We start from the raw sequence: 22,401 nt of genomic DNA, 5'->3' as shown, positions 1-22,401 counted from the left end.
GAGCACGCACTGAGCTGTCAACATTATTATACGCCGAGACGAAGCCGTCTCTGCCGATTGCAGGTCCAGATCGACCACAGACGCAGACAGTGATACCTAGATTATCTACATGTATTCACTACACATTGTTCTTGTACAGCGGATGGCACTCAACCTCGGCCACCCACAGCGGCCACGGCTTGGCTGCTCCCGCCATCGCTGTTAGAGCCGTGTCATGGGCCTCTCGCTCGCTGAAGAAGTGCACCCCCTCCATGCCTCCCGCAATCGTCGCCGCAGATCTCTGGACACGTGCATTATGGATGGTGTAGATGCTCTTGCAGATGGCCATCTCCAGGCTGTTGGCCGTGGCAACAAAGCCATGGCCACGCATCAACGCCACTGGATACTTGGGCAGCCCTTCGTCATCGGCTGGGCCCAGTGCTTTGGCCAGCGATGCGCCCATCTCCGTGCTGCGAACGAGCATGTCGTTACTCACTTGAGGGTTCTCTTTGTATACCGTTGCCGCATCCCATACGGGTACGCCGGTGCCTAGGAAGCCGGCGATGTGGAAACAAGCTCGTAAAGGCGTCGGTGAGATGGAGAAGGGGATCACTTCGAGTGAATGCGAGTGCACGACCGCTTGGACGCTCGGATATGCCTTATATACCTCTGAATGGATATATCGTTCTGAGAAGCCTAAGGGCGATATCTAGTCAGCGGAAAGGCCTATTGGCAGATAATGAAAGGCGATGGCAGAAAGGGAGGGGCAAACCTTTCGGTGCGTCTTCCTTGAGAGCTTCGCCGCTCTCAACATCGTATAACACCATGTCCTGTGCGGATGATACGAGCGCCGGGGCCATATACCGTGACATCATGAACACGGACTCGCTGAGGCGAACCGAAATGTGGCCGTACGCGTCCACGACGTTGTAGTAGTGCAAGATATGGCATCCATAAACATATTTACGTATGAGCTCATCGTCAGGTAAGCCAATGGCCCTAGAGTCCGTGTCTACAGCCATATTTTCAGATGGTGTTTTTGTCGCACACAAACTGTCTCCTTGTATAACACATACACAGGCTCAGCTGGATGTGACTGCCCAATGCTGAAATAAATAAGCAAAGGCCACCTCTGTGGCTAGACGACGATTCTAGATGATTTAGTGACAACGTGTTCGGGAATTAAAAAATGGATTGACGACAGCCACATCTTGTCGAAGCGAAGGTTGACTTCGACCAAAAGCATAGTAATACTACGGCGGCCAATACTTGCTTCATTTCAAATCCAACACATACCCCAATACGCCAAGCCCGGGGAGATAAAAGACGACTCCATATATTCCGGAGGCGAGTTCCGGGCGACCATCCGAAGTGGGGCCTGTTGGAGTCTCAACCCCACACCAAAGGAATGGTGTGTAAAGCAGCGAGAGGTAAAGAGAATAAAAAGACTCTACTGGGCGAGTAACTCCCGATGGAGCTCTCCAGAATTGGAATATGGACTTGCTTCCTCCTCACCCTATTGGCCTTGTAGCCTTATGGCCTTGCAGCTCTCATCCTTCATCGTCTATCTTCTCTGTTACCTAGTCTTGTTGTCTAACCTACCTTCATGTAACTAAAGGCCAGCAAGTGTGATTCCTAATTCCTAGGCATTCTGAGCCACTTTCTACGAGCCTGGTGGTAATATGTCAGTCATTCCGTGGAAGATCTATCCGCTCCATTATTTGTGGATATGTAATCCTCTATATCCAACAGACTTAAAAACATGGCTCTTCAAGAGTGGAAGCTTTCTCATCAGAATAGCCAAAGAAAAATGGTAGATTCGACCCACGGCTCGCCTCTATGTAACTCAACCATTGCCGCCAGCGTTAAACCGCATCATGTCAGAACAATAGTCGTTTTAGTGAATAAATGATGAGAGAATTTTCCTAAAATTTGATATTTGGTTTATAGACCTTTCTATAGCAAAAAGCATTGTTTGCTACATTGTTTAATGACCAAATGTAAATACAAGTAATCAATGTCAGGAGTTAGATACACTTTGCTCCCCTGACTCTTAGGATCAATCTCACACCCTGAACCGTGTCATTTATTTAATGGTATCCAGAACAGAAATCGGGCAATGGACCGTCTTTACTGTCGGTAACACATCCCCATCTGTTTTTATTAAAATCCTGTACAATGGCTGCGCCAGCGATTTCTTTGCAAACTGCTTTAGGCTTTTGAAATAGTGCATGTATAGATTGCACGAAGTCTGTGACTGGGCCTTTGCCGCTGGCGACGCTCTTACACCAGAGATTTGGGTCAGTTGGTTTTAGTTTCGGAATTGGCAGCAGTTCCTTGGTCGGATTAAGTTTTGCCGCCTGCAATCTCTTGATAACTCTGGGGTTCTGGGTAGTAGGTTTAGAGCAGACATGGATATGAAACTGCTCCATCGTCCGCGTGCGAACAGAATTCAACGCCAGAGCTTGTTTGTCAGGGTCATAATTCCTCTGAGCAAAGTCGAAGGCATCCCCATATTTCCCCGGGTTGTTGGCCATTTCTAGAATTCCGGGAAGCAGGTCTGTATTGGTTATGAGAGGCTCATCTTGGGGCAACAATATCCAGCTCGAAGGGCCGTTTTTTGAAATCTTATTGGAGGATACACACTTGGATCCCTTGAGGCAGAGTTGAAGGCTGTTGCAAAGGGTGGTATACCATATGCCGCATCCTCTGCAGTTCCAGTCCTGGGCAGTGCATCCGACGGGACATTGCGGGGCTTTGCTGTGAGTGCGCCTCTCTTTTATTTCAAACCCACAGGCGTCGCAACCTTTAACTGGGTCGCAATCATCTTTGTGGCCTTGACAGATGCAGCCAGATACATCCTTGCGGCGAATTTGATCAAAGGTACAGTAGGAGGTCTGTGCAACGACTGAGAAGGCAGGAAGGACGAGTAAGAGGAATCTGATGAAATGAATCATTGTGATCTGTTACTCTGTGAGAACATGTAGTAGAAGAATGTTATCAGAGTCAATAGATGGATTGAAACAGTTACAAACACGCCGTCGTTCCCGTGCTCTCTTTTCAATTTATACCTACAAGAATCCTAGATTGTTTAGTAGGAACAGACGCAAATTGATTGTGCCAATCGGAGGAATTCTTGGATTAGACTTTTCCGGTATTTCCGCCGCCTTGCTGCCAAGAATGTAATTTTCCAAGTCTTTCGCACATAGAAATTTAATGTTCATGTCGATGTGTGCCATGGCGTTGTCAGCCAAGAATCAGCCCCAGCCCATGCGAAGCTTATTGAAAAAGCAGCATTCTAGAACAATCAGCTATGTTGGTGTCGAGTCTAGTTGGAGTCTACAGGCTGGGAAAGCTGGAAACCTAGAGCAACTAGACGCCCGTCCATGATAGTTGCCGTACAAGCCATGGCAATGATCATGTAAAACAGCATATTATTAACTGCAGTCGACCATGAAGAATATGTTTGCATGTGTGATATAGGTATGTGCCTGTGCAATGCAGTGGCGTGCATTATACTTGTAGTTTGCAGGCTAGTGTATCGCTTCTCCAGTGCTTTAGATTTAAGCTTCGCCTCCAGAAACATTTTGCGCTATCCAAGCGCGGACTTCTGTACAACGTAAGCAGATCCATATAGAGGATTTAGACTTACTTTAAAAACTAGATTCGAGGCCTGATATTCCTTGGCGTCAATCATCTGTCAACTCCTCCAATGGCCATTCTGTGGCTGCAGAAGCTGAGGGACCGTAGAGTCTGTACATGCATGGAAAACGCATCACTATGATTTAGACCTGCCAAGCCTCGATTCCTTGTTGAAGCCTTATAGGCTAGTTGGGCCAATCAAGGGCCGAGCATAACACTTCGGCCCTATGCCGCACATGTAATTGCCTACTATACACAGCCGCTTAAAACAGCAAACCCCTGTGCATTAACTTCAGCGATAAATGCCTGGAGTGCATAATGGCTTGTAAATGTACTGTCTCTGAGTATCTGGTAGCAAAGGTACTTTGACGTGGAATTGCCTCATAGACGTAGGGCACCAGAGTGGAGCAGTACAACATGTGTTTCCTGCCATCATAAACTCCAATCAGAATATTGCCGCAGACTTTTTGTAGGGATGCCAGTGCTACAACTTGCCATGCTGTACTTATTATCATGCATGGCTCCGCGTTATATAAGCATTCAGCAGTTACCAGCGGCCTGTCGTGTGTCTCAGTTCTGGTTTAAAGAATTACCCCTCTTGCTTCCTGCGAGCTGCATAACATAGTGCTTATTGGCAGGAGTCAAATTGCTGCATCCAATGTTTTACAGTGCCATTCCAAACTGTAACTTGCTGGTATAGTGATCAATAATGTCCATACCCCGCAAAAGATTGCATATTACGGATACAATGGGATGCATACAAACTGTGACTTAGGCTAAATTTTGTGACTGGTCGTAAATCGGCATCGCTGGTCGTAAGTCGGCATCACGATCTCTATATAAGAAGCACCAATTCTCGCTTCTCGCCTGTGAAACTGTTAATTCTACATTCTAGAACTGTAGTCTCTTCCCCGCTCGTGATAATACCTATAGATCCATTCTCTTTCCATCCTACCGCCAAGTACAAAAGAAACAATGTCTGGTCGTCTGGCTACATATGACGCAAGTATCACGACCCCTCTTCAAGAGCGCATGCAAACTAACATCCTCTCAAGACTGCCAACGAGGGCCGTCTGCCCACGTACGGCAAGCTTCTTTTCGAGGCCAAGACAGCCAAGGCTGTAACCTTTGAGCAGCTTGCTCAGCTTACCGGCCGCACCGAGGTTGCAATTGCTGCGCTCTTCTATGGCCAGACAACCGCCACGCCCGAGGACGTTGACAAGCTTAGCGAAGCCCTCGATATTCCCCGCGAAGTCCTAGCGCAGCAGCTGCTGGGCTTCCCCAACCGCGGCCAGGCTGGACCGATGCCACCCACAGAGCCCCTCATTTACCGTCTCTACGAGATTGTTCAGAACTACGGCTACGCCTTCAAGGCGGTCCTCAATGAGAAGTTCGGCGACGGTATTATGAGTGGAGTCAACTTCACTACCAAGGTTGAGGCAGAGGTTGATGAGACTGGTGCCAAGTGGGCCGTTATCACGCTAAGAGGCAAATGGTAAGTAGAACGACCATTCGTGTGTTTTGGTGACTGGGCTCTGCTAATATGTTCTAGGCTTGACTTCGCTCGCTTCTAAACCCGTAATGACCATATTTATATACTTATCACTGCTTTTGTAAATTAATGAATAGTTTAGGCGGATGTGTAATTTTTTAAATAAAAATGGAAGAGACAAGGCGATTACAGCCACTGCTTGGGCATCCGATCCTCTTGAGAAATTGGAATACTTGAATTGTAGATATGTTACGAGATGTCTAGTCGCATCCCAAGCCATTGGCATAAGCCCATGTAGAATTCATTTCTTATAACTTCTTAACACACATTTGAAAACAAATCAGCTTTCAATGCACTGAAATAATCCCTTGCAAGCTGCATCTCGAAGAGGTCGCGAACATTGACGTAGACAAGGTTCTATACCGCGGGGCTGGAGATATGTTTAGATGCCGAAACCGATGACCTAGACTCGCCTATTTTCCAGCGATCAGGCGGTTTTCTAAAAGTGGCACAGCCGGTCAAGCCACATACAGGTTCTCTTATAAGTTGAAGAACTGCCGCCTTGCTTTCTTCTCTAGCCAGTCTATCTACAAGTATAATCGCTCGAGCATGGGCTCTTACCAGAACTGATTCGCTCGTTTTACATGACATTATCCAAATTTTATCACCATCATTTGTGTAAATGAAATATTCGGCTGTCGGTGTCGGCCGGTGGGTACCAGGGGTATGGGAGGAACAAAGATGTGGCAATATTCGGCGCGGTGGATTGGGTGACTAGGCTATGCTATACGCCTCTCAGTCTAATTCATTTGATCAGCTTTAGGCTACAGTCGATGTATTTGTGATCCTCTAGAACTCGAGAGACGTATATCAGGTAAACAGGCGTTCTGGATGCCATTGGGAAGTTAGGTCGGCCTACTTCAGCCACTTCTGTTCCAAAGAAGGTAGCACAGCCATAAGGCGTCGACCAGCACAGCTTGTCTTCAGCCAATAGCCAGGCTGAAACAAGGTTTCTTTTAGCTCTTACTTAATGTTCTTATGCCCTACTTAACCTTTCCTAAATATTACTCCGAAGCCGTAATCGCACCTGTGGCGCCAATCCTTGAATAGACTGACCTTGGCAGTTATGGCGGTGCTGTAAACCACTGCGATGCAGCGTCCAGAGAAGTTTTAGTCATATTGAATTGTTTCACTTTTGGAAACTCGTTCTGAGTAAGGCATCCACTTCTGCTTTCGATTCGGTAGTCCGCCGTCGTCGGTGAATTAGACCACATGGCTCAAGACTATTCGATTTCCAGAAAGTATATGTTCCACATCAATATCTTTGCAAGCAAAAGAAAAAGAGGCTATAGCATCTTCAATTTACGTTGCTATCTAGTTCCAAGCCAAAAACTAAACTAACATTATCACATTCATCTGTTCTCTTCTGCAGTCTCTGGCTCATCATGGCCAAAGTCAGGAGCAATACCATCACCTCATGGCATTTCACCGCATTGGGGCTCATGAGCTGCCTTGACGAGAAGCATATCCTCTTTAAGAATAAAAGCGGCTGAATTATGTTGAAGCGCATAAAACATAATATAAAATATCCCCGGCAGGCGACAGCGAACGGTGCTACGTAGATACCCGAGTTTCCGGAGGTTCGATAGAGTTCGTCCACGTATATGCATTAGTTCTCACTACAAGAGAAAGTTACCACATCCATTATATTGCCTCGCACCCTATCCAAATTACTAATAAAAACTCTAGAAGATCAGATTGCCCACCAAATATCAGCATTACGTCGTGGTAGAAAAATACCGGCAGAAAGAAGGTGCTAAAGCTAACTTTCATCTCGATGTTGAAAAGTTTGGTATCGTGTGAGGTCTGTCCATGCAAATAAACTATCAAGAGTAATCGTTAATACACGAAGTGATGAATGAGTGTAGACTACATTCTGGAGCTCCCTTTTGTGGGAGAGTGAGAGAAGGGGGGGGAGGGTCGAACCCCTCTTACAAGTCAAGTTTAGCCAGCCGTTCGACACTGATTAATTTCACGTCCATTTGCGATGTGTGACCAGCAGTAAAAGAGATATCAGAGTTTTATACAAATCGTTTCAAATGATATGTATACTCGCTACCTGGCCTAACCCAGTCCCGGCTCCGTTATATGGGTCAATGGGTTCCCTGGAAGTGGGAACTTGACAGTAGCCAGAGAACTGGCTCGCATCTATATGTCAAGCATCCTAATCGAGAACCACAAACTGATAGATCCAGTCGAGACAAATTTCCCTCAAAATTATCCTCAATACCAAATAGCGCGAGAACGCCGACGAGAATGGGCGTTTGAGCACTTTGTCTCTGAACCTACTCGAGTATTCGAGACAGTAATATCCATAGGTAGAGTCTCAAATTCTTTCGTCCATGTAGACATATGGCTAATTTATTACAAAGACTTACGGTCAGATAACGAGCTTGCCCGAAATACATCACAATAATACTGTGAAGCTGCTCGGAATGCCAGTTGGCCTTTCATACCTGTATATCTATCATGCGACGTTGACGACTATATTATAAGAGCTACTAGTACCGAACGCACTAAAAAAAAAAAAAAAAAAAAAAAATTGGCACGCCCTGACTCAATAAGAGCTTTCAGAACAAGGTGCAAACTTTTTCAGTTTGGGGATCCATTGAAAAGGTTTACATCGATGCAACAAGCTTGACACCAAGAGAGGCCGCATTGATGATGAAAACGCAGGTAGAGAAATACTTGTTAACGGAAGAGAAAAAAGTAAACTCTGCAAATGTAATTCTGACTATATCAACCGCTTCTTTAATCGAAGGACGCTTCTATCCGATGCCCTGCTCGAGCTCCAGATGAATATAATCATAAGATAGTTGGAACGGAAAGCTCTTTTGGCCATCATCACCGTTTTGACGATCTCGGGGGCAGCTGCTCGTACTGTCATGATGACTTGCTAGTATCAAATCAAGCTCTTCACTCAACTTATCTAAAATACCGGCCTCTACAGACTTATTCTTTCGATCAGGACATACTAAGGATCTGAGAAGCTCCTGGCCAAAATTGCCGCATATTTACAATATCTATCTTCATAAACCTCCTCCTCTCTTATAAGTCTTGTGTAGTTTGGTTGAAGAATATTGTATGCTTCTGCGTCAAGCAAGAGATTTCACAGGGTCTTTCAGAGTGCCAGATATTCTCTTTTGGCTCCTGCGTCGGAACTTTAAACTTCTGATCGACTAGGCCTTGAAAGCCTGGGTCTATTTAAAATTCACAGTGGACCAGGTCAGGTATACTAACATTATCTCGCATTGTTTACTTAAGCATGAATAATGATGGGAATTACGGAAGTCACAACGTCCCGCAGGACAACACCAGCGACAACAATTCGAAGGCTCGCAGAGGATGCATCATACGACATCATTTCGTGGCAATACGTGCTATTAGTTTGGATGCGATATATATCCTGATGGTGGAGATGGGGTATCCCAAAGTTACAACCCAACTCACTCTCACCGGTAGCTGCAAGAGGTGCCGTCGATTGCCTCTAGCCCTGGAGATGTCCAGCGTTCTCTAGCGCTCCTAACCTACCGTACCCTGTCTATGTACCTTTACCCAAAAGCAAGTGGATTCCACAGCCCGACAGTTCAGGGTAAGGGATACTTTTTAAGCCGTCCCTGTCTTCACGGCAAGTTGGGTGGCTGAGTTTGTTCATGGAGCTTGATGGAACTTAAGAAGGGTACGTCACTAATTGCATGCATGTACAGTTGACTCCCTTCCCCCTGGATTTTGGGCGTGCGAGCCTCTTATTCTTGATCAGTTCTTGGGGTAATAGCGAGTACGACGCATTGCATCCGCTGCGCTAGCCGGGGTGCCCAAGCTGCCGCCATTTCCAACCTCACGCCCCTCCAAATTTCCAGATTGACGAACCCAGTGCAAGAGTTATGGGGTCACATTATATAAAGCAAAGTCGTATGCTACATTATAGGCCTCAAACGTTCCCATATGAATACTTTTGCACTTAGTAATGGAGGCTGTAGGTAATACAGCTAGTACATCCCACGCCGTTGTTCATGTTCTAGTCCGCGAAACAAAAAAAGCCATAGAATTTGAAACTGAATTCGAAAGACATCGGCTGAAACTAAGGACAATCAACGTCTCGAGGCTATAAGGACAATCAACGATGCAAAAGCCATACGAGACAGTGACAAAATACCTAAAGAACAAGAGAGATTGTTGGCACAGATTATCGCCGATGTACAACACGCCCTCTCCAAGGCTGAGCAGGATGCCGCCAACATAAGGGCAGCGAAAGCAACCGGCAGAGTGCAGTGTGTCATCTACATGAGAGACCGCAGTTACAGGAGCATTACAGAAATCAATGCGCTGGTTGCTAATCTGGAGGGAATATCCGGGAGTCGACGCTAGGAGAGTTATAGGCTTCTGTGTGAAGAGCATCCAACAACATGACTGGAATCGAGCATAAGATGATAGCGAGGTGTTTACGAAGAGGGGATTTAAATCAAGGTACACTAGACACAATACTAGGTAGGCATCTACAGTAACGGTACTTTCTTTTCTTATAGAGTTTAGGCTTCTGTCCAAGAAATTCTTATATACAATTTCCCCAAGGAATATAATACTTTTACAACCATGTAACTAAAACCTTTCAAGAGCTCAAGGTGTTTATCCTTCGAATTATATCGGGGCCCCATCGTCCGCTCTGTCTAGACCCACTCCCACTGCCCCGAAGGACGTAGCGCCATCCACAAGCTGTTGCGGCAGCGTGAAAGCTTCAGGGTCTCAGTAGGGTCTGCTACCTACTGTGGGATGCACTTAGTTTTCAATCCTTGTCGTGTGCTGGAAATGGGATAGCCTCTTTGGGCAGGATAAGCAGCGCTGTTTTTAAGCCGCAATGTAAATTCACTATAATTTAGTTATACACCACTATAATATAGTGATATATGCGCTATATTATAGCCGGTTGAGCGCTGTAATATTTTAGCGCATTATTCTAAAAAGCGGCGTTGAAATGCTTTTCTATTATAGCTAGACTATATAATTTCCAATGCCTGACAAGGATTAAAACTAAGTGCATCCCACTGCACGCACCAATGACAACCACCAACACCGACTCCAGGCATTTCGATTATAGCCACTGGGTGGAGTGCGGAAAAGGCTTAAAGGTATAACGCTGCGATAATTAACCTTGCTGTATAATCTACTTTTAAGATTTTATATATTAATTTATTAAAATATAATTATACTTATATATATATATATATATAATAAAATATTAAATATTATAATTTAAATATTATATATAAGGAAAAAATATTTAAATTATATAATGCGTATAACTATATATTATATATTATAATACTTAAGTAATAAGTATAAGCTATAAATAGTTTTCTGCTAAAAAGTACTTTACATTAATATGTAAACAAATAGTAGGTCTATGTATATCTTAACTAGCGCCATTTCATGCTGTACCCAGTGGCTACTGTATTGAAAAGTGCCCAGTGTCGGTAGGGGTAGTACACCCATGATGCAAGCCACCGGCCCCGAGACGTTGCTGTGGAACCCGCCGGCCGGACGCCATGGCTCGACTCTGCCTCATAGTACCTGGTACAGCCGACCTGCGGGAGCGCAGGTGAAAATGGCGTACTTAATACTGTATCAAGTAAGTCGAGAACCACCCATGCCTCCGACCCTCTTTCGACGCCCTCATATTTTCGACGCCCTCTTATGAAAACCATCCGCAAAATGTAAACTTATCCTCTGCAACAAGGTCATTCTTTTATTATCTGAGCTCTATATTATAAGTTTTTGTTACTATTACTCAGTAATGGAGGCTGTAGGTAATACAGCTAACATACCTCATGTTCTATTTCATCTTTTGGTCCATGCGCAAAGAGCTAGAGAGTTCGAAGATGAATTCGAAAGACACCAGCTAAGGCTTGACATTCTCCAAGTACGCCTTTCCCGCCAGATCGAGACTTTGAGTACTCTCGGTAATGCGGCAGAGGGCAACAACGGTACAACAATACAAGACAACGAAAGATCTTTGGCAGAGATTCTCGCCGCTGTTCAACAGACTCTCTTCAAAGCTCAGAGGGACGCTACAAAGATGAGGGCCGAACTCGCCGCCAGCACTACTGCTAGTAGTAGTGGCGCCGCTGACGCTGGCAGCGGCGGTGGCGATCCCCCACTAGGCGAACAACCAGCACGGCTCCGAGCCCTGGCATTCCTTGAAAAGCGCAGGCTCCAGACAGCCAAAGCCATCGGCATAATGCAATGGGTCATCTACAAGAGAGATCGTTTTAACAGAAGCATCGCGGATATCGCTGCACTAGTTGCTGATGTAGAGACATTAGCCAGCAACCAAGAGTCGGAAAGGCTATAGGCATTTGTTTGTGATGTTCAGCGTTCATCAGCATCGCGAGGAGTAAGGTACATGTATCAATGGGTATCAAGGCATTTTGGAAATAGGAGTTGGAATAGAGGTACATAGGTATATGAACTCATAGCAATGGCGTTTTATTTTGTAACAAATGAAGTTATTATATTGGTAGTAATTCCCCCCCCTAAAAGAAGTATCACGCTGTTGCTTCTATTTTTCAAAGCTTTCTGAGAACTCAAGACATCCGAGTGGGTTAAAAATGCTGTAAAATTTCCCAAAAGAGAATCTTAAACTGGCAGTTGGCATTAGCACAGCCAGAATCAGCGCCCGAAGACAACATATCATGACGTACATATTAGGCATCTACAGCTGAGCCACGGCGTTTGACGGGTGCAGATGCAGCTGCAATTCGCTATTATTAGAGGGGAAATCGTGATTTGAACAAAACAACAAATCATTCAAACCTCAGATGGATAGAAGGATCAATAAAGCAACATCCAGGCAAGGGTTGTATAATATGTATAATGAGAAAAACAGTACCAATGACACAACTTGAGGAAATGGAGATGTAGCAATAGAAAGAAACTATTGGTGAAGACATGTAGGATTTATATAGTAAACGCTATCGAATTACTTCAATTTCAGTGTAAATATACATCCACTTATTCTATCTACTCTCCCTAGCAGCTATATCGTTTTGCACTTGACACTTCCATATAGATCTACCTCTATCTACACCCTCTCTCCATACCGAGAGGCAAAATGCAAATAAATTTTCTGCTCAATAGATAGGAGCATGCATATCAATATCGCCAACTCTCAACGACTCTCCTCAATACTAGGCACCAAAAATCTGAAAGCTTCTAGCCTGTTTCCCAGAGGCGCGACCACCCCTCCAGCTGAAAGATGAAGCTGGCAATCCTATCCAAGGGCATCTTACTCAGTAATTCAAAGAAGAACAAACACAAAATTACCAGACCCCATTCATGAATGTTTTTTTTATCTACAAGCATCTACGTCCAGTTTAGCAGATGCCACCGTGAATTACAAAATTCCAGCATCCAACATGTTCTTTTCTCCGGAATGACTTCTTTGCTTTTCTGTTTTTACAAATCCGACCATGAAACACGTTGAAGTTTCCATATTCTTTCTTCCAATGCACAAACGTTAAGTAGCCCAAAATAAAACCGCTCCCGTACCGTTCCCAAAAATACAAAACCCACGAAAAAAAAAAAAACTTTAGGTAACTATAATGAAATCAACAGCTTAAGCAGGAGCCTTCCAGTACTTGGCAGGAGTAAAAGGCATCTTCGTCACAACAGCAGCCCTCTTGCGACCGCGGACAACGACGTCCACCTCCGTGCCGGACTTGTGCTGGCCATCCTTGATGTATCCCATGGCAATGTTCTTTCCGAGAGTCGGGCTGGGAACACCGCTGGTAATCGTACCGATGGTCTCTCCATCCTTCTGAATCTCGGCGCCCTCTCGAGCAGGCGCTCCCTGGACGACAAAGCCGACCCGTCGTCTCTCGACACCAGCGCCGCCCTTGGACTTGGGTGTGAGCTGAGGGAGAATGACCTCGGCACCGTGGAATCCACCAGCCTTGCGGCGCTCCGGGGAGATGATCCAGCTGAGACCTGCCTCGACAGGGGTGGTAGTGTCATCCAGATCGTGGCCGTAGAGGCACATGCCCGCCTCGAGACGGAGAGAGTCACGGGCTCCGAGACCAGCCATCTGCAGACGCTCGGGACCACCGGTCTTCATGAGAGACTCGACAGCCTTGACGGTGCTCTCAAAAGCAGGGTACAGCTTGCCGTTGAAGGAAATCTCGAAACCGTCCTCTCCGGTATAGCCACCACGGCTGATCAGGACCGGGTGAGTCTTGCTGCCATCCGCAAGCTTGAGCTCAGCCTTGACAGTGTTTCCAAAGTAGAACTCCTTCAGGTTGATATCAGTAGCGAGGACCTCGCTCAGAATCTCAGCCGCCTGAGGGCCCTGCAGGGCAATCAGCCCTGAGCCATCCAGCCTCGTCCACTGAACGTTGCCGCCAAACTTGCCCAGCTGCTCATCGATGTACTTGGTGTCCTTTTCAAGACACGCTCCATTGGTCACCACATAGAACTCGTCCTCGCCGATTCTGGTCACAATAGTGTCATCCACAATGCCTCCTGTGCCGGGCCACAGAAAAGTCGTCAGCTTGCCGCTCATGGGGGCCACATTTCCCCACGCTGAAGGCGTCACCTTCTCCAAAAAGGCCACTGCGTCGGGTCCCTTGAAGATGTGCTGAACCATGTGGCTGACATCAAAGATGGACGCATGGTTCCGTGTGAAGTGGTGAGAATCCGCAAGAGACAGTGATGAGTACTGGACGGGCATGGAGTATCCCGCAAAAGGCACCATCTTGGCGCCATTGGCAACATGGAAGTCGTACAACGGCGTCTTCTTGAGCTCCTCTCCGCTGGATGCATTAGAGGCGCATCGGATGCTTCCAGCGGCAGTTAGCCGGCCAGCAGAGAGCGAGGTCTTGACGCGGGGCGTGACCCGGGCAAGTCTGGTGAAGCTCTTCATGGTGGTTTGATTGGCCGCTAAAAAGCGAATATGAATAAAGACAGAAAGAAGAACAAGCAAGAGTGGAGATTGAGGAAGGTATCGAAAGGAAATGGAGAGAAAGGAGAAAAGATAAAGAGGCCAAATGCTAAAATCGTCGGAGCGTTGAGCTTCGATAAGTATCAATTGGGTAATAGACTTTGATTGTGATGGTGGGGCCAATTCGGGTAGCTGCGGATTGCAGCGCCAATGCAGATCCGCACTCCGATATCGAAGCAAAAGCCTTCCATCCGGGGTTCTATAGTCGCTATAATCGCTATAACGTTTAACCGAATTGCAAACAACGCACCGTGACAAGGTGTTTGCCGCAGCTTTCTCAATCTTATTCACAGTAACCAGAGACATGCCTTTTTTTCAAGAATTCTGCGTCTTTATTGTCATACACAGTCAGAGCCAGGGTCTAACTAATTCCCAGGCTCGGCTCGGTAGGTACATAGTCATACCAATTGCAAGCGATGCCCCAAATGATACTGCGTCTACTCCTTACAGAGGCATCCAAATAACAAATAACAAGAATAAAAGAACAAGTCGAGCTCCTCCCCAGTTCTAGGTGAATACAGTCGCTTCTGCCGCCAAGACGGACTCAATAAAATGATTAGCATGGTCCGGTCAGTCATGATCGCCCATCCATTAGTTTGATTCAAAGCTGTACTTTAGCCAGCCTCCCAAAGCACGCAGACTTTCCCATCGAATGTTTTCATCGTCTGATGCCATGAGCTCCATAATCCGTCTCTTCAGGCCAATTTTCTCCAGTTGTGATCGCTTCTCGGGTACCTCTTTTACCAGGCACCCGATGTCGTTGCATGCAATCGCCAGAACCTGCTTGTCATTATCCCAGGGCTTCTGCATAATTTCGGCCAGCTTTCGAGGGACCTCGCCGTTCTGATACTCGAGAATTTTTCTTGCGTTTTCTGCCCAAAAGATGGTGCTGCGATGAGGCGGTGACCAGCGGAGGTGACCAGAGTGGACTTCCGCCACGTACTCGTCAAACGTAGTCTTCGTCTTGGTGTATTCATCAAGTAGCTCCTTCAAGTTCTGAAGATCCTCAAGCAAGTCAGGGTCGGTGAGATGACGGCCACTGAGATTCTCTAGCAATGCAGGCAGACGGGCGAGAACAGCAGTAGGGAGAAGCGTCTTCTGGTTCTTCTCGAGCAGATTGTATAGAGTAGACAGAATTAATCGAGTCGTCTTTTCCTTGGGTGATAGTCGAAGAAGGTGAGTATACAAAAGGATAATATCGTATTCGCTATGATCATGGTCAGTGAAAAGTGCCAAAACATGGACAGCTCAGATGCAGGCTTATAAATCGCAAGATGCTTACTCGTTCAACTCATCTCCAATCTCCTCTGATTCAAAGCTCAGCTGCCACAAGACCATGAGAACATGGTATAAAAGCTGCAGACCAACGCCTCCGCTCAATGAGCCCTCAAAGCCGCGCATGCTGGCAGTGCCGCTCCAGAGACTAGCTGATGAGTCGCCTCCATTGCCAACACCGGCAGCAGCTCGGAGGATGCTGATGAGTGGCGCAACAGTCTCGCTGTGCTGCTTCCAAAAGTGTACCCGGGGAACGTGTCCGAACAGCAAGGATGAGTACTCTTGCACAGCAAAATCCTGCAAGCCAGCATCGGAGCTCTGAGCCAGGCCGGACAGGTAGGTAAAGATCAGGGGAAGCGAGAGGACAGTGGCTCGAGAATCATCCTGCGCCAGAGCCATGAGGTTCGACAAAGCATGCGCGGTAAGCAGCGGGATTGGGTCTTCGTTGGAGTGGGCGCGGAAGAGTGGTAAGAAATGCTGGTATGGCTCAGGAGACTTTAAGAGTGCTTTGGCGAGCAGCGGTACGGCTATTTGCGATGACAGAACCCGTCAGTGGTAGCTCTAAAGATGAAACGAAAAGAGAATGATGAAGTATAAGAAGTGCATCAACAATTATAAATTTATGTTTGGGGTGGAGTAGCAGTGCATCAGTGTACGCGGCTGTGTTGATGCTGCTTGTTGACCATTGAATACTATTTGATGCCGCGTGGAGCCAAGAGTTTGACTTACCGTCGAGCAGATCGGCTAGCAGAACCAATATATACTGGACGAGGTTGGCATTCTTTCCTGCCTTCTCCAACACGCTGGGGCTGCCATTGCCGCCCACAAACAGCAGTCGATATCCGTCGAGGTCTGCCGTCACAATCTCCTTCCTCTGCTCGGGCTTCTTCGCCTTGTCGACGGCGCGGATCTTGGCATATTGGTCCTCCGTGAGGCTTCCCGCTCTGACAGCGCCGTCCCAGGGAATCGGGCGCTGGCGAATATTGCTCTGCAGCGAGGCCAGATAGGTTGGTGGATCGAGAGACATGGCGGCGAGGTGCGGTCGGGGACGGGATGGATGCGAGATGACGATGGAGCAAGGCTGCGACGCGCGGAATACGGGACGGGCGACGAGGGGGATATTAAATAATAGATGGATATAGAGAAGCCAAGAGAGGTGGAAGAGAAAAGGGCGAAATCAATTGAAGAGGCGATAGCAGCCCACCAGCATCCAGCAGGCTGAGCGAGGCTGAAGATGCAAAATTAGGTGAAGCTGGAGAGGAAGAGTGTCACTGTATGGCGCAGCTCTGCTCTGCTCTGCAGTGGAAGCTCCCATGATGTTTGCACCCCACCTTTTTTGGCACAGTTTATCCGGCGTTCGGCCACAGATCAGGGACCGCAGCAGAGCTCCAAGCCGCAGCTTCCAGCTTCCAGGCTAGGCAAGCCACCCCACCAGCCACTCTTCTCTCTTTTTCAGGCGGAGGGGCACATTTCACAGCGTCAATGACAGTGGCGGCGGTGTATATGACTTTCTCTACTCACATGTTATATTCCGCGTTCAGTTGCTTGCTCATCAATCGGTGACTGGATCAAAAACAGTAAAAGAGAGATTATGAATAATAGTTACTGGCAAAGCTCACTTGCGGAAAACTGAAGCCGGTGGATGTGCCGTCTTTCCCAGATGCTTCTCCCGGAGCACTTTGTAGGCTCCGAGATGCTCTTTGCAAATGGCCACCCTACACTCTGAATTGAAAGCGCAAGTAGGAAGAAGCCTTTCCAATCAACTCACATGTAAATCTCTGTGGCCTATGCTCTCTTTTCTCCTTACTCGTAGCGCTAAATATCTGCATACTAGAGATAGAACTAGCATTTTCCATCGAGACGCCATTACGCACAGTCTCATACACGCATGCAGCTATGCAGTCTAGCACCGCGCCGACGGACGAGGCGGTCGACATGCAGCAGCCGCCATGGATTACAGAAGGAATTGTGGGAAAACAGAGCGATCGGTCCATCATCTCAGGCGCAACACGGGTCAGGCGGAACAAGGCCAGGCCAGTCCCCGGTCCCAGGTTCGCTTCGCCTTTCCAGCCCATCAGAGGCTGCCAAATCGTGCAGCGGCCCAATGAGGAAGTTTGATGGAAACCGACAGACTGCCAGCTCATCCATCGCCCCCGGGGCATCTGCCACTCCGTGCAACTTGCTAAGCTGCCTAGTAGGTACCAGAGCAGCAGCTTGTATTGACTCGCTTGTACTACGTATTGCTGAGTATTTGGCTTGGCTGCTCCATGTGCTCTGTGAGACCTTGTTGTTTCTGCCATTTTTCTTCTCTGTGGCCGCCTTCACAGCTGTTGAGGCAACAGTCAGACACCAGAGACTCAGAAGTCAGATTTCGGTCCGAGCGGCCCTTGCTGCATCTTGCATCGCTTCCTAGTTCTAGTCAGGGGCTCAAAATTCTTCTTTCTTCTTTGTTCTCTTTTTTTTTTTTTTTTGGCGTGGAACTTGTTTTTGCCTCCCACCAGAGTGCTACCAGCTAGAGCGCATTAGCCTCGCTCCCGCTCTCCAACACACATTTTGCCTGTATTTTTCCCATGTCAGGTACCCTCCCGCTCTCAGATAGCACTGCTACAGTAGCACAAAGCACATGTAGCCAAGCTGCCCGCAGCCGATTGCACCATCCAACTGCCCGCATTTCTTTCTTTCCTTCTTTTTTCCTGCTTGACCGCGGCTTGCGGCCCGTTTCAACGGTGCCTGTCAGAAGCAGAAAAGGTGTGTGTGAGAGTGACATGCCCACAGCTCGTAAACGCAGCCAGATTCCTGTATACCCAGCCCATAGCAGCAACTAGAGAAAATACCTATCCAGCTAGAATAAAAGGTGTGGTGGGTATGTGCACTAGGTACCTCATCCGGGCTGCATGACGAGATAACCCAAGTCGCGGGCCTTTGTCGAGTCGGTCAAAATAGAGGGGCTGGGATTGCAGCGTGGTGTGGGTGTAAGTGGGAGGTTGGGGATTGACAGCTTTTACAGCCGATAAAAGTCATCGTGCAGCGCCGAGACCGCCAGCTGCAGCTCCCATTCTTCTTTCTCCCGGGTCTCCCTTTTTTTGACTTTGGTCTTATGCAAGGTTGATAAAAAAAAAGAACGCCATTGTCAGTGTAACGGCGCCTCTTTTCTTATCTTCTTCATCGCCGCGCGGATCAGCGCCTCCATCTCAGAGAACACCGCCATTACAAGGGCTAATTCATTGGGCCGATCTCACCCATTGCTTGTGACTGTCCTGGCTTTTCTCACATTCCAGCCGGCTCTCTTTCTCCTTCTCTGAGACACACACGAATCGCTTCTTCTCCAGCTCGAATCCGCCTCCGAGGAGCGACTCCGCGCCTCACCATGCGCCCCCTCATCGCGCTGCTGGCCACGGCGGCCATTGTGTCCGCCGGCCCATTAAGAAACGACCAGAGCGACTTGGGCTACGCCTATCTCTTCCAACGCGATGGCTGCGACGGCACGCCCTGCGGCTCAGACAGCCAGTACTGCTGCGACAGCACTGAGCTGTGCACCACGCTGAGCGGAAACGTCGCCACCTGTCTGGGGGGATACGGCGCATACACGAGCACCTGGACCGAGACGAGGACCTTCACCACCACCTACTTCACCCACTGGGCGCCTGTGCCAACGCCCACCGCCGGCGTCAATTGCGTGCCGCAGGACTCTCAACAGGCGGCCTGTGGCCCCATTTGCTGCGCCGGATGGCAGACCTGTGCTTTCCAAGGCCAGTGCTCGGCCAAGCCTGGCTACGCTGAGCCCACGCCGGTGGTGGTCGTCTCCGATGGCCATACCACGACCCAATACTCGGCCCCCTATCGAGTCACCGGAACTACGACCATCACCAGCATTCAGACGGGCACTAACACGGGGGCATCTGCAACCGCCACCGGCGATGGAGAGGCCATTGGCGCCGGCAGCAAAACCACCAACGGCAACGGCCTCAGCCCTGGCGCCATTGCCGGCATTGTGATTGGAACTCTCGTCGGTGTAGCTCTGCTGCTGCTGCTCTGCTTCTGCTGCATCGCCCGCGGCCTATGGGCTGCGATCTTCGGCAAGAGACGATCCAACGACAGCAGCGTCCGCGAAGAGGAAATCGTCGAGGAGCGCTACTCCAAGGGCGGCAGCCGCGCAGCCTCAGCCTCAGCCTACTCTCGTCGTGATCGCCACGGCGGCTGGTTTGGCGGCAGCAGCCGTCCGGGCACCTCTACCGTCGTCACGGATCGCCGTGAGAAGAGGAAGAGCAGCAGTGGAGGTTGCTGGAAGTGGCTTGGAATTGGAGCCGTGGCTGCGACTCTCTTCACGCTGCTTAACCTTAAGAAGGATAAGCGGCCGAACTCTCGCAAGTCGCCTTCGCGGTACAGCAATTCTTACTACAGCTACTCGGACTATACTCAAAGCAACAGTACGTTTCTTTTTTTTCTTCTTTTATTTTTCTTCCCTGTGAATATGAAACATTTTGCTAATGCTTTTTTTTTTTTTTTCCTTTTTCGTTTTAGCTGCCAGCTCTAGCAACGGTCAACAAAGATCGCGCAGTCGCCGCAGCAGATCCAGTCGGGGCGGACGATCACAATCACAGCGATACGCCAAGCGGCCATAGTCTTGCCGCTCTTCTGGCTGCGACGTTTTGTACATGAGCCTCACGACGCCTATCAGTATTAATGCTGTTGCTTGTTCGACATGAACATATTCATCAGGCAAACGACCATACAGTTTGAAACTGGGCCTTGCTCCCTTTTTTTATGCCCCTAATTATTCTTCCCTCCTTTCCTTATCTACAACGGTCATATATATGGCGTTTGCGGCGCAGGAAGGCGACTTGTTATGTGGCATCCCTTTGCCCATATATACCTGTCGGTTTTTCTTTGCTATTTTATGAGTTTTGCTATTTTACGTGGAATATACTTTGAAATGAAGGCATGAGAGAAATGAAAGAAATGAGGAGACAAGAAAAAAAAAGGCGGTGGAGAGAGTGATGATGATGAAGCATGAAAAGTACATACTATGAAAGACCAAGATGAAATGAATATAAGATGACTTTTGACACTCAAAATTGCTGTGTGCTCGATTTTGACGTCCATGTAATAATGTATGAATATAGTTAAAATAAAAATTGAAAATTGAAACAAAGGAAAAATTCAGCTGTGCAAAATCTGATTGTGGCTTCTTTCAAGTGAGATGCAAGAATATGTGACTTCATTTCTATCATTAGGGCTGACACACGAGGTTTCATCAGTGTGAAACATCAGTGCCATGGTTCATCTGCTAGATTCACTCTTCTCGACGACTGTATCCTCTCCCCAACCAAGGATGATGATATTTCATTCCCAGTTCATAAGTGCGGCAATAGGTCGCATATGCATGTTATGGTAGAACTACAGTGAAGAGAGATAAAAAAAGAAGTGGTCATCGCTTTCACTTTACTTTTAATTTTTTTGTTTTAAAAAAAAGTAGCCCCGTGCTACGTGACATGCAATGATGAACCTTCGCCACTCCGGAGTCCCAGAAACGCAAAAGAAACAAAGATCCTTGTTTGGTACACTTAGGCCTCCTCCACGACGTTGCCCTTCTCGGAGACGTACAGACCGTCCAAGAACTAGATTGAGCAAAAGTCAGCATTAATCCATATTTAGGATGCGGGTGCATAGAAGATATAGATATTTTCCATTCCACCATAACAGCTCCAATGGCGAGTGCACCAAAACGAGGTAAAAGAATAGAATTCCTTACCTTTCTGATATCCTTGTTGCGCACCCGGCAGATCTGCTGGATATCTGCGGCGCTCTGGGAGACGTTCTCGAGTGAGTTGCCGGTCAGGATAAGCTCATCCTTCTGGGCCTTGGAGATCTCGACATCGACACCCTCGTGCATGGTAACTCGTCGGACAATCTTCTCGCCAATGAAGTTTCGGATCTCGACCTCGAACAGACCAGACTCCTTGTTCTTCTCCAGGTTGACGTTGATGGGGAAATGGGCATAGACGTATCGCATCTTGTACTTGAAGCCCTTGGTGACACCGGTGATCAGGTTCTCGATGATGGATCGGACGGTGCGGAGGGTGGCAACATTTTTACGGTTGCCGTGGTGGATCTCGATAGAGATGGTGTTCTTCTTGGGGTGACCGAAGTTGACAGCCAAGTGACCGAGGTTCTTGGTGAGCTTGCCTATAATCCTCCAATGTTAGAATTTTCGCTTTCCTGCTGAGTTGTCGAATCTGCCGTTCAAGAGTTTGTCTTGAAGAGCGATTGGCGGATGGTGTTTCGTACCTCGGGGACCCTCGACAGTGACGATACGGGTCTTGATGCTGACCTTGACTATTCGTAGAAAAAAAATTCCATGTCAGCTTCATGATCCTTGGAAGTGCAAATTTTCCAATCGATTTATCCAAATTTCCCTTTTCTTCTCTTCCCATTGCGGCCGTTGATTCCCGTTGCCATATGCACATCCCCCAAGAGATCGTGAATACATCCCATCTCTTTCTTTCCCAGCCCAGCAAAGACACAATTCCTCCGGCGCAATCGATCGGATCTGCAATTCAAATGAAATCGAAAAAAGAAAACTTACCGCCCTCTGGAATTTCCAGAATCTCCTGGGAGTGAATGTACCTCATGGCTGCGGTGACTTGGGGATTGTCGGGGCGTTGAGGGTATCTGGAGTCGTCCGTCCGCGATCACGAATTGTTTGGCGAAATCGTGTGGGCAAGAAAAGTTCTAGGGCTCGCTCCACGTGAGCGCAAAGTCTTGTGCAGCCGAATTTGAGCCGTTGTGGGTGCCCAGGGTGGGGACTGACGAAAGAAAAGACAATGCGTGACATGGCACGTGATGTTTGAATTTTAGAAGCTAAGGAGCTTGCTGACTTAACACTGACCCAGCTGGCACGACAGACAGGCCTCAGCCACAGCCAATGCCAGGGCATGTGGTGGATGTACTGCGTAGATGC

General features: G+C 47.9%; 8 protein-coding genes across 8 annotated transcripts; 3 read left to right on the top strand and 5 right to left on the bottom strand.

Annotated features, from left to right (window-relative positions):
- Positions 1–15: 15 nt before the first annotated feature.
- Positions 16–1,137, bottom strand: TrAFT101_007251 (uncharacterized protein). The gene is made up of 2 exons (XM_024902791.2): positions 752–1,137; positions 16–675 (listed from the first exon to the last, which is right to left on the bottom strand). The coding sequence occupies exons 1-2, from the start codon at positions 999–1,001 to the stop codon at positions 119–121; spliced, it is 807 nt and encodes a 268-aa protein (XP_024756561.1). The 5' UTR covers positions 1,002–1,137; the 3' UTR covers positions 16–118.
- A 776-nt stretch (positions 1,138–1,913) lies between these two features.
- Positions 1,914–3,018, bottom strand: TrAFT101_007250 (uncharacterized protein). The gene has a single exon (XM_024908836.2). It carries the CDS (start codon positions 2,934–2,936, stop codon positions 2,070–2,072), a length of 867 nt encoding a protein of 288 aa, XP_024756562.1. The 5' UTR covers positions 2,937–3,018; the 3' UTR covers positions 1,914–2,069.
- A 1,355-nt stretch (positions 3,019–4,373) lies between these two features.
- On the top strand, positions 4,374–5,332 carry CYN1 (Cyanate hydratase). Its single transcript, XM_024908837.2, has 3 exons — positions 4,374–4,623; positions 4,677–5,116; positions 5,174–5,332. The coding sequence occupies exons 1-3, from the start codon at positions 4,597–4,599 to the stop codon at positions 5,193–5,195; spliced, it is 489 nt and encodes a 162-aa protein (XP_024756563.1). The 5' UTR covers positions 4,374–4,596; the 3' UTR covers positions 5,196–5,332.
- Positions 5,333–10,832: 5,500 nt separating this feature from the next.
- TrAFT101_007248 (uncharacterized protein) lies at positions 10,833–11,701 on the top strand. The gene has a single exon (XM_024911078.2). It carries the CDS (start codon positions 10,965–10,967, stop codon positions 11,520–11,522), a length of 558 nt encoding a protein of 185 aa, XP_024756565.2. The 5' UTR covers positions 10,833–10,964; the 3' UTR covers positions 11,523–11,701.
- Positions 11,702–12,502: 801 nt separating this feature from the next.
- On the bottom strand, positions 12,503–14,237 carry TrAFT101_007247 (uncharacterized protein). The gene has a single exon (XM_024908838.2). It carries the CDS (start codon positions 14,085–14,087, stop codon positions 12,786–12,788), a length of 1,302 nt encoding a protein of 433 aa, XP_024756566.2. The 5' UTR covers positions 14,088–14,237; the 3' UTR covers positions 12,503–12,785.
- A 242-nt stretch (positions 14,238–14,479) lies between these two features.
- TrAFT101_007246 (uncharacterized protein) lies at positions 14,480–16,756 on the bottom strand. Its single transcript, XM_024902792.2, has 3 exons — positions 16,170–16,756; positions 15,448–15,967; positions 14,480–15,372 (listed from the first exon to the last, which is right to left on the bottom strand). Exons 1-3 carry the CDS (start codon positions 16,465–16,467, stop codon positions 14,757–14,759), a joined length of 1,434 nt encoding a protein of 477 aa, XP_024756567.1. The 5' UTR covers positions 16,468–16,756; the 3' UTR covers positions 14,480–14,756.
- A 1,752-nt stretch (positions 16,757–18,508) lies between these two features.
- On the top strand, positions 18,509–20,537 carry TrAFT101_007245 (uncharacterized protein). The gene is made up of 2 exons (XM_024902108.2): positions 18,509–19,867; positions 19,962–20,537. Exons 1-2 carry the CDS (start codon positions 18,808–18,810, stop codon positions 20,060–20,062), a joined length of 1,161 nt encoding a protein of 386 aa, XP_024756569.1. The 5' UTR covers positions 18,509–18,807; the 3' UTR covers positions 20,063–20,537.
- A 99-nt stretch (positions 20,538–20,636) lies between these two features.
- On the bottom strand, positions 20,637–22,169 carry RPL9B (60S ribosomal protein uL6). The gene is made up of 4 exons (XM_024908840.2): positions 22,027–22,169; positions 21,729–21,776; positions 21,193–21,626; positions 20,637–21,058 (listed from the first exon to the last, which is right to left on the bottom strand). The coding sequence occupies exons 1-4, from the start codon at positions 22,070–22,072 to the stop codon at positions 21,005–21,007; spliced, it is 582 nt and encodes a 193-aa protein (XP_024756570.1). The 5' UTR covers positions 22,073–22,169; the 3' UTR covers positions 20,637–21,004.
- Between the last annotated feature and the right edge of the window lie 232 nt (positions 22,170–22,401).

This window comes from Trichoderma asperellum, chromosome 4 (assembly GCF_020647865.1).
Source record: "Trichoderma asperellum chromosome 4, complete sequence".
In the NCBI taxonomy this organism is placed as follows: domain Eukaryota; kingdom Fungi; phylum Ascomycota; class Sordariomycetes; order Hypocreales; family Hypocreaceae; genus Trichoderma; species Trichoderma asperellum.
Note: the sequence above shows the minus strand (reverse complement) of the source record. Positions and strands in the feature narration are given on the sequence as shown.

Bases quoted from the DNA above. Each gene is read 5' to 3' on its own strand.
- TrAFT101_007251 (XM_024902791.2), bottom strand. From the start codon at position 1,001: ATGGCTGTAGACACGGACTCTAGGGCCATTGGCTTACCTGACGATGAG. The intron at 676-751 runs GTTTGCCCCTCC...TATCGCCCTTAG, and splicing joins CAAGGAAGACGCACCGAAAG to GCTTCTCAGAACGATATATC.
- TrAFT101_007250 (XM_024908836.2), bottom strand. From the start codon at position 2,936: ATGATTCATTTCATCAGATTCCTCTTACTCGTCCTTCCTGCCTTCTCA.
- CYN1 (XM_024908837.2), top strand. From the start codon at position 4,597: ATGTCTGGTCGTCTGGCTACATATGAC. The intron at 4,624-4,676 runs GCAAGTATCACG...CATCCTCTCAAG, and splicing joins GTCGTCTGGCTACATATGAC to ACTGCCAACGAGGGCCGTCT. The intron at 5,117-5,173 runs GTAAGTAGAACG...AATATGTTCTAG, and splicing joins ATCACGCTAAGAGGCAAATG to GCTTGACTTCGCTCGCTTCT.
- TrAFT101_007248 (XM_024911078.2), top strand. From the start codon at position 10,965: ATGGAGGCTGTAGGTAATACAGCTAACATACCTCATGTTCTATTTCAT.
- TrAFT101_007247 (XM_024908838.2), bottom strand. From the start codon at position 14,087: ATGAAGAGCTTCACCAGACTTGCCCGGGTCACGCCCCGCGTCAAGACC.
- TrAFT101_007246 (XM_024902792.2), bottom strand. From the start codon at position 16,467: ATGTCTCTCGATCCACCAACCTATCTGGCCTCGCTGCAGAGCAATATT. The intron at 15,968-16,169 runs GTAAGTCAAACT...CATCGCAAATAG, and splicing joins GCTAGCCGATCTGCTCGACG to CCGTACCGCTGCTCGCCAAA. The intron at 15,373-15,447 runs GTAAGCATCTTG...CCATGATCATAG, and splicing joins ATTGGAGATGAGTTGAACGA to CGAATACGATATTATCCTTT.
- TrAFT101_007245 (XM_024902108.2), top strand. From the start codon at position 18,808: ATGCGCCCCCTCATCGCGCTGCTGGCCACGGCGGCCATTGTGTCCGCC. The intron at 19,868-19,961 runs GTACGTTTCTTT...TTTTCGTTTTAG, and splicing joins GGACTATACTCAAAGCAACA to CTGCCAGCTCTAGCAACGGT.
- RPL9B (XM_024908840.2), bottom strand. From the start codon at position 22,072: ATGAGGTACATTCACTCCCAGGAGATTCTGGAAATTCCAGAGGGCG. The intron at 21,777-22,026 runs GTAAGTTTTCTT...TTCTACGAATAG, and splicing joins TCTGGAAATTCCAGAGGGCG to TCAAGGTCAGCATCAAGACC. The intron at 21,059-21,192 runs GTAAGGAATTCT...TGCTCAATCTAG, and splicing joins GCAACAAGGATATCAGAAAG to TTCTTGGACGGTCTGTACGT.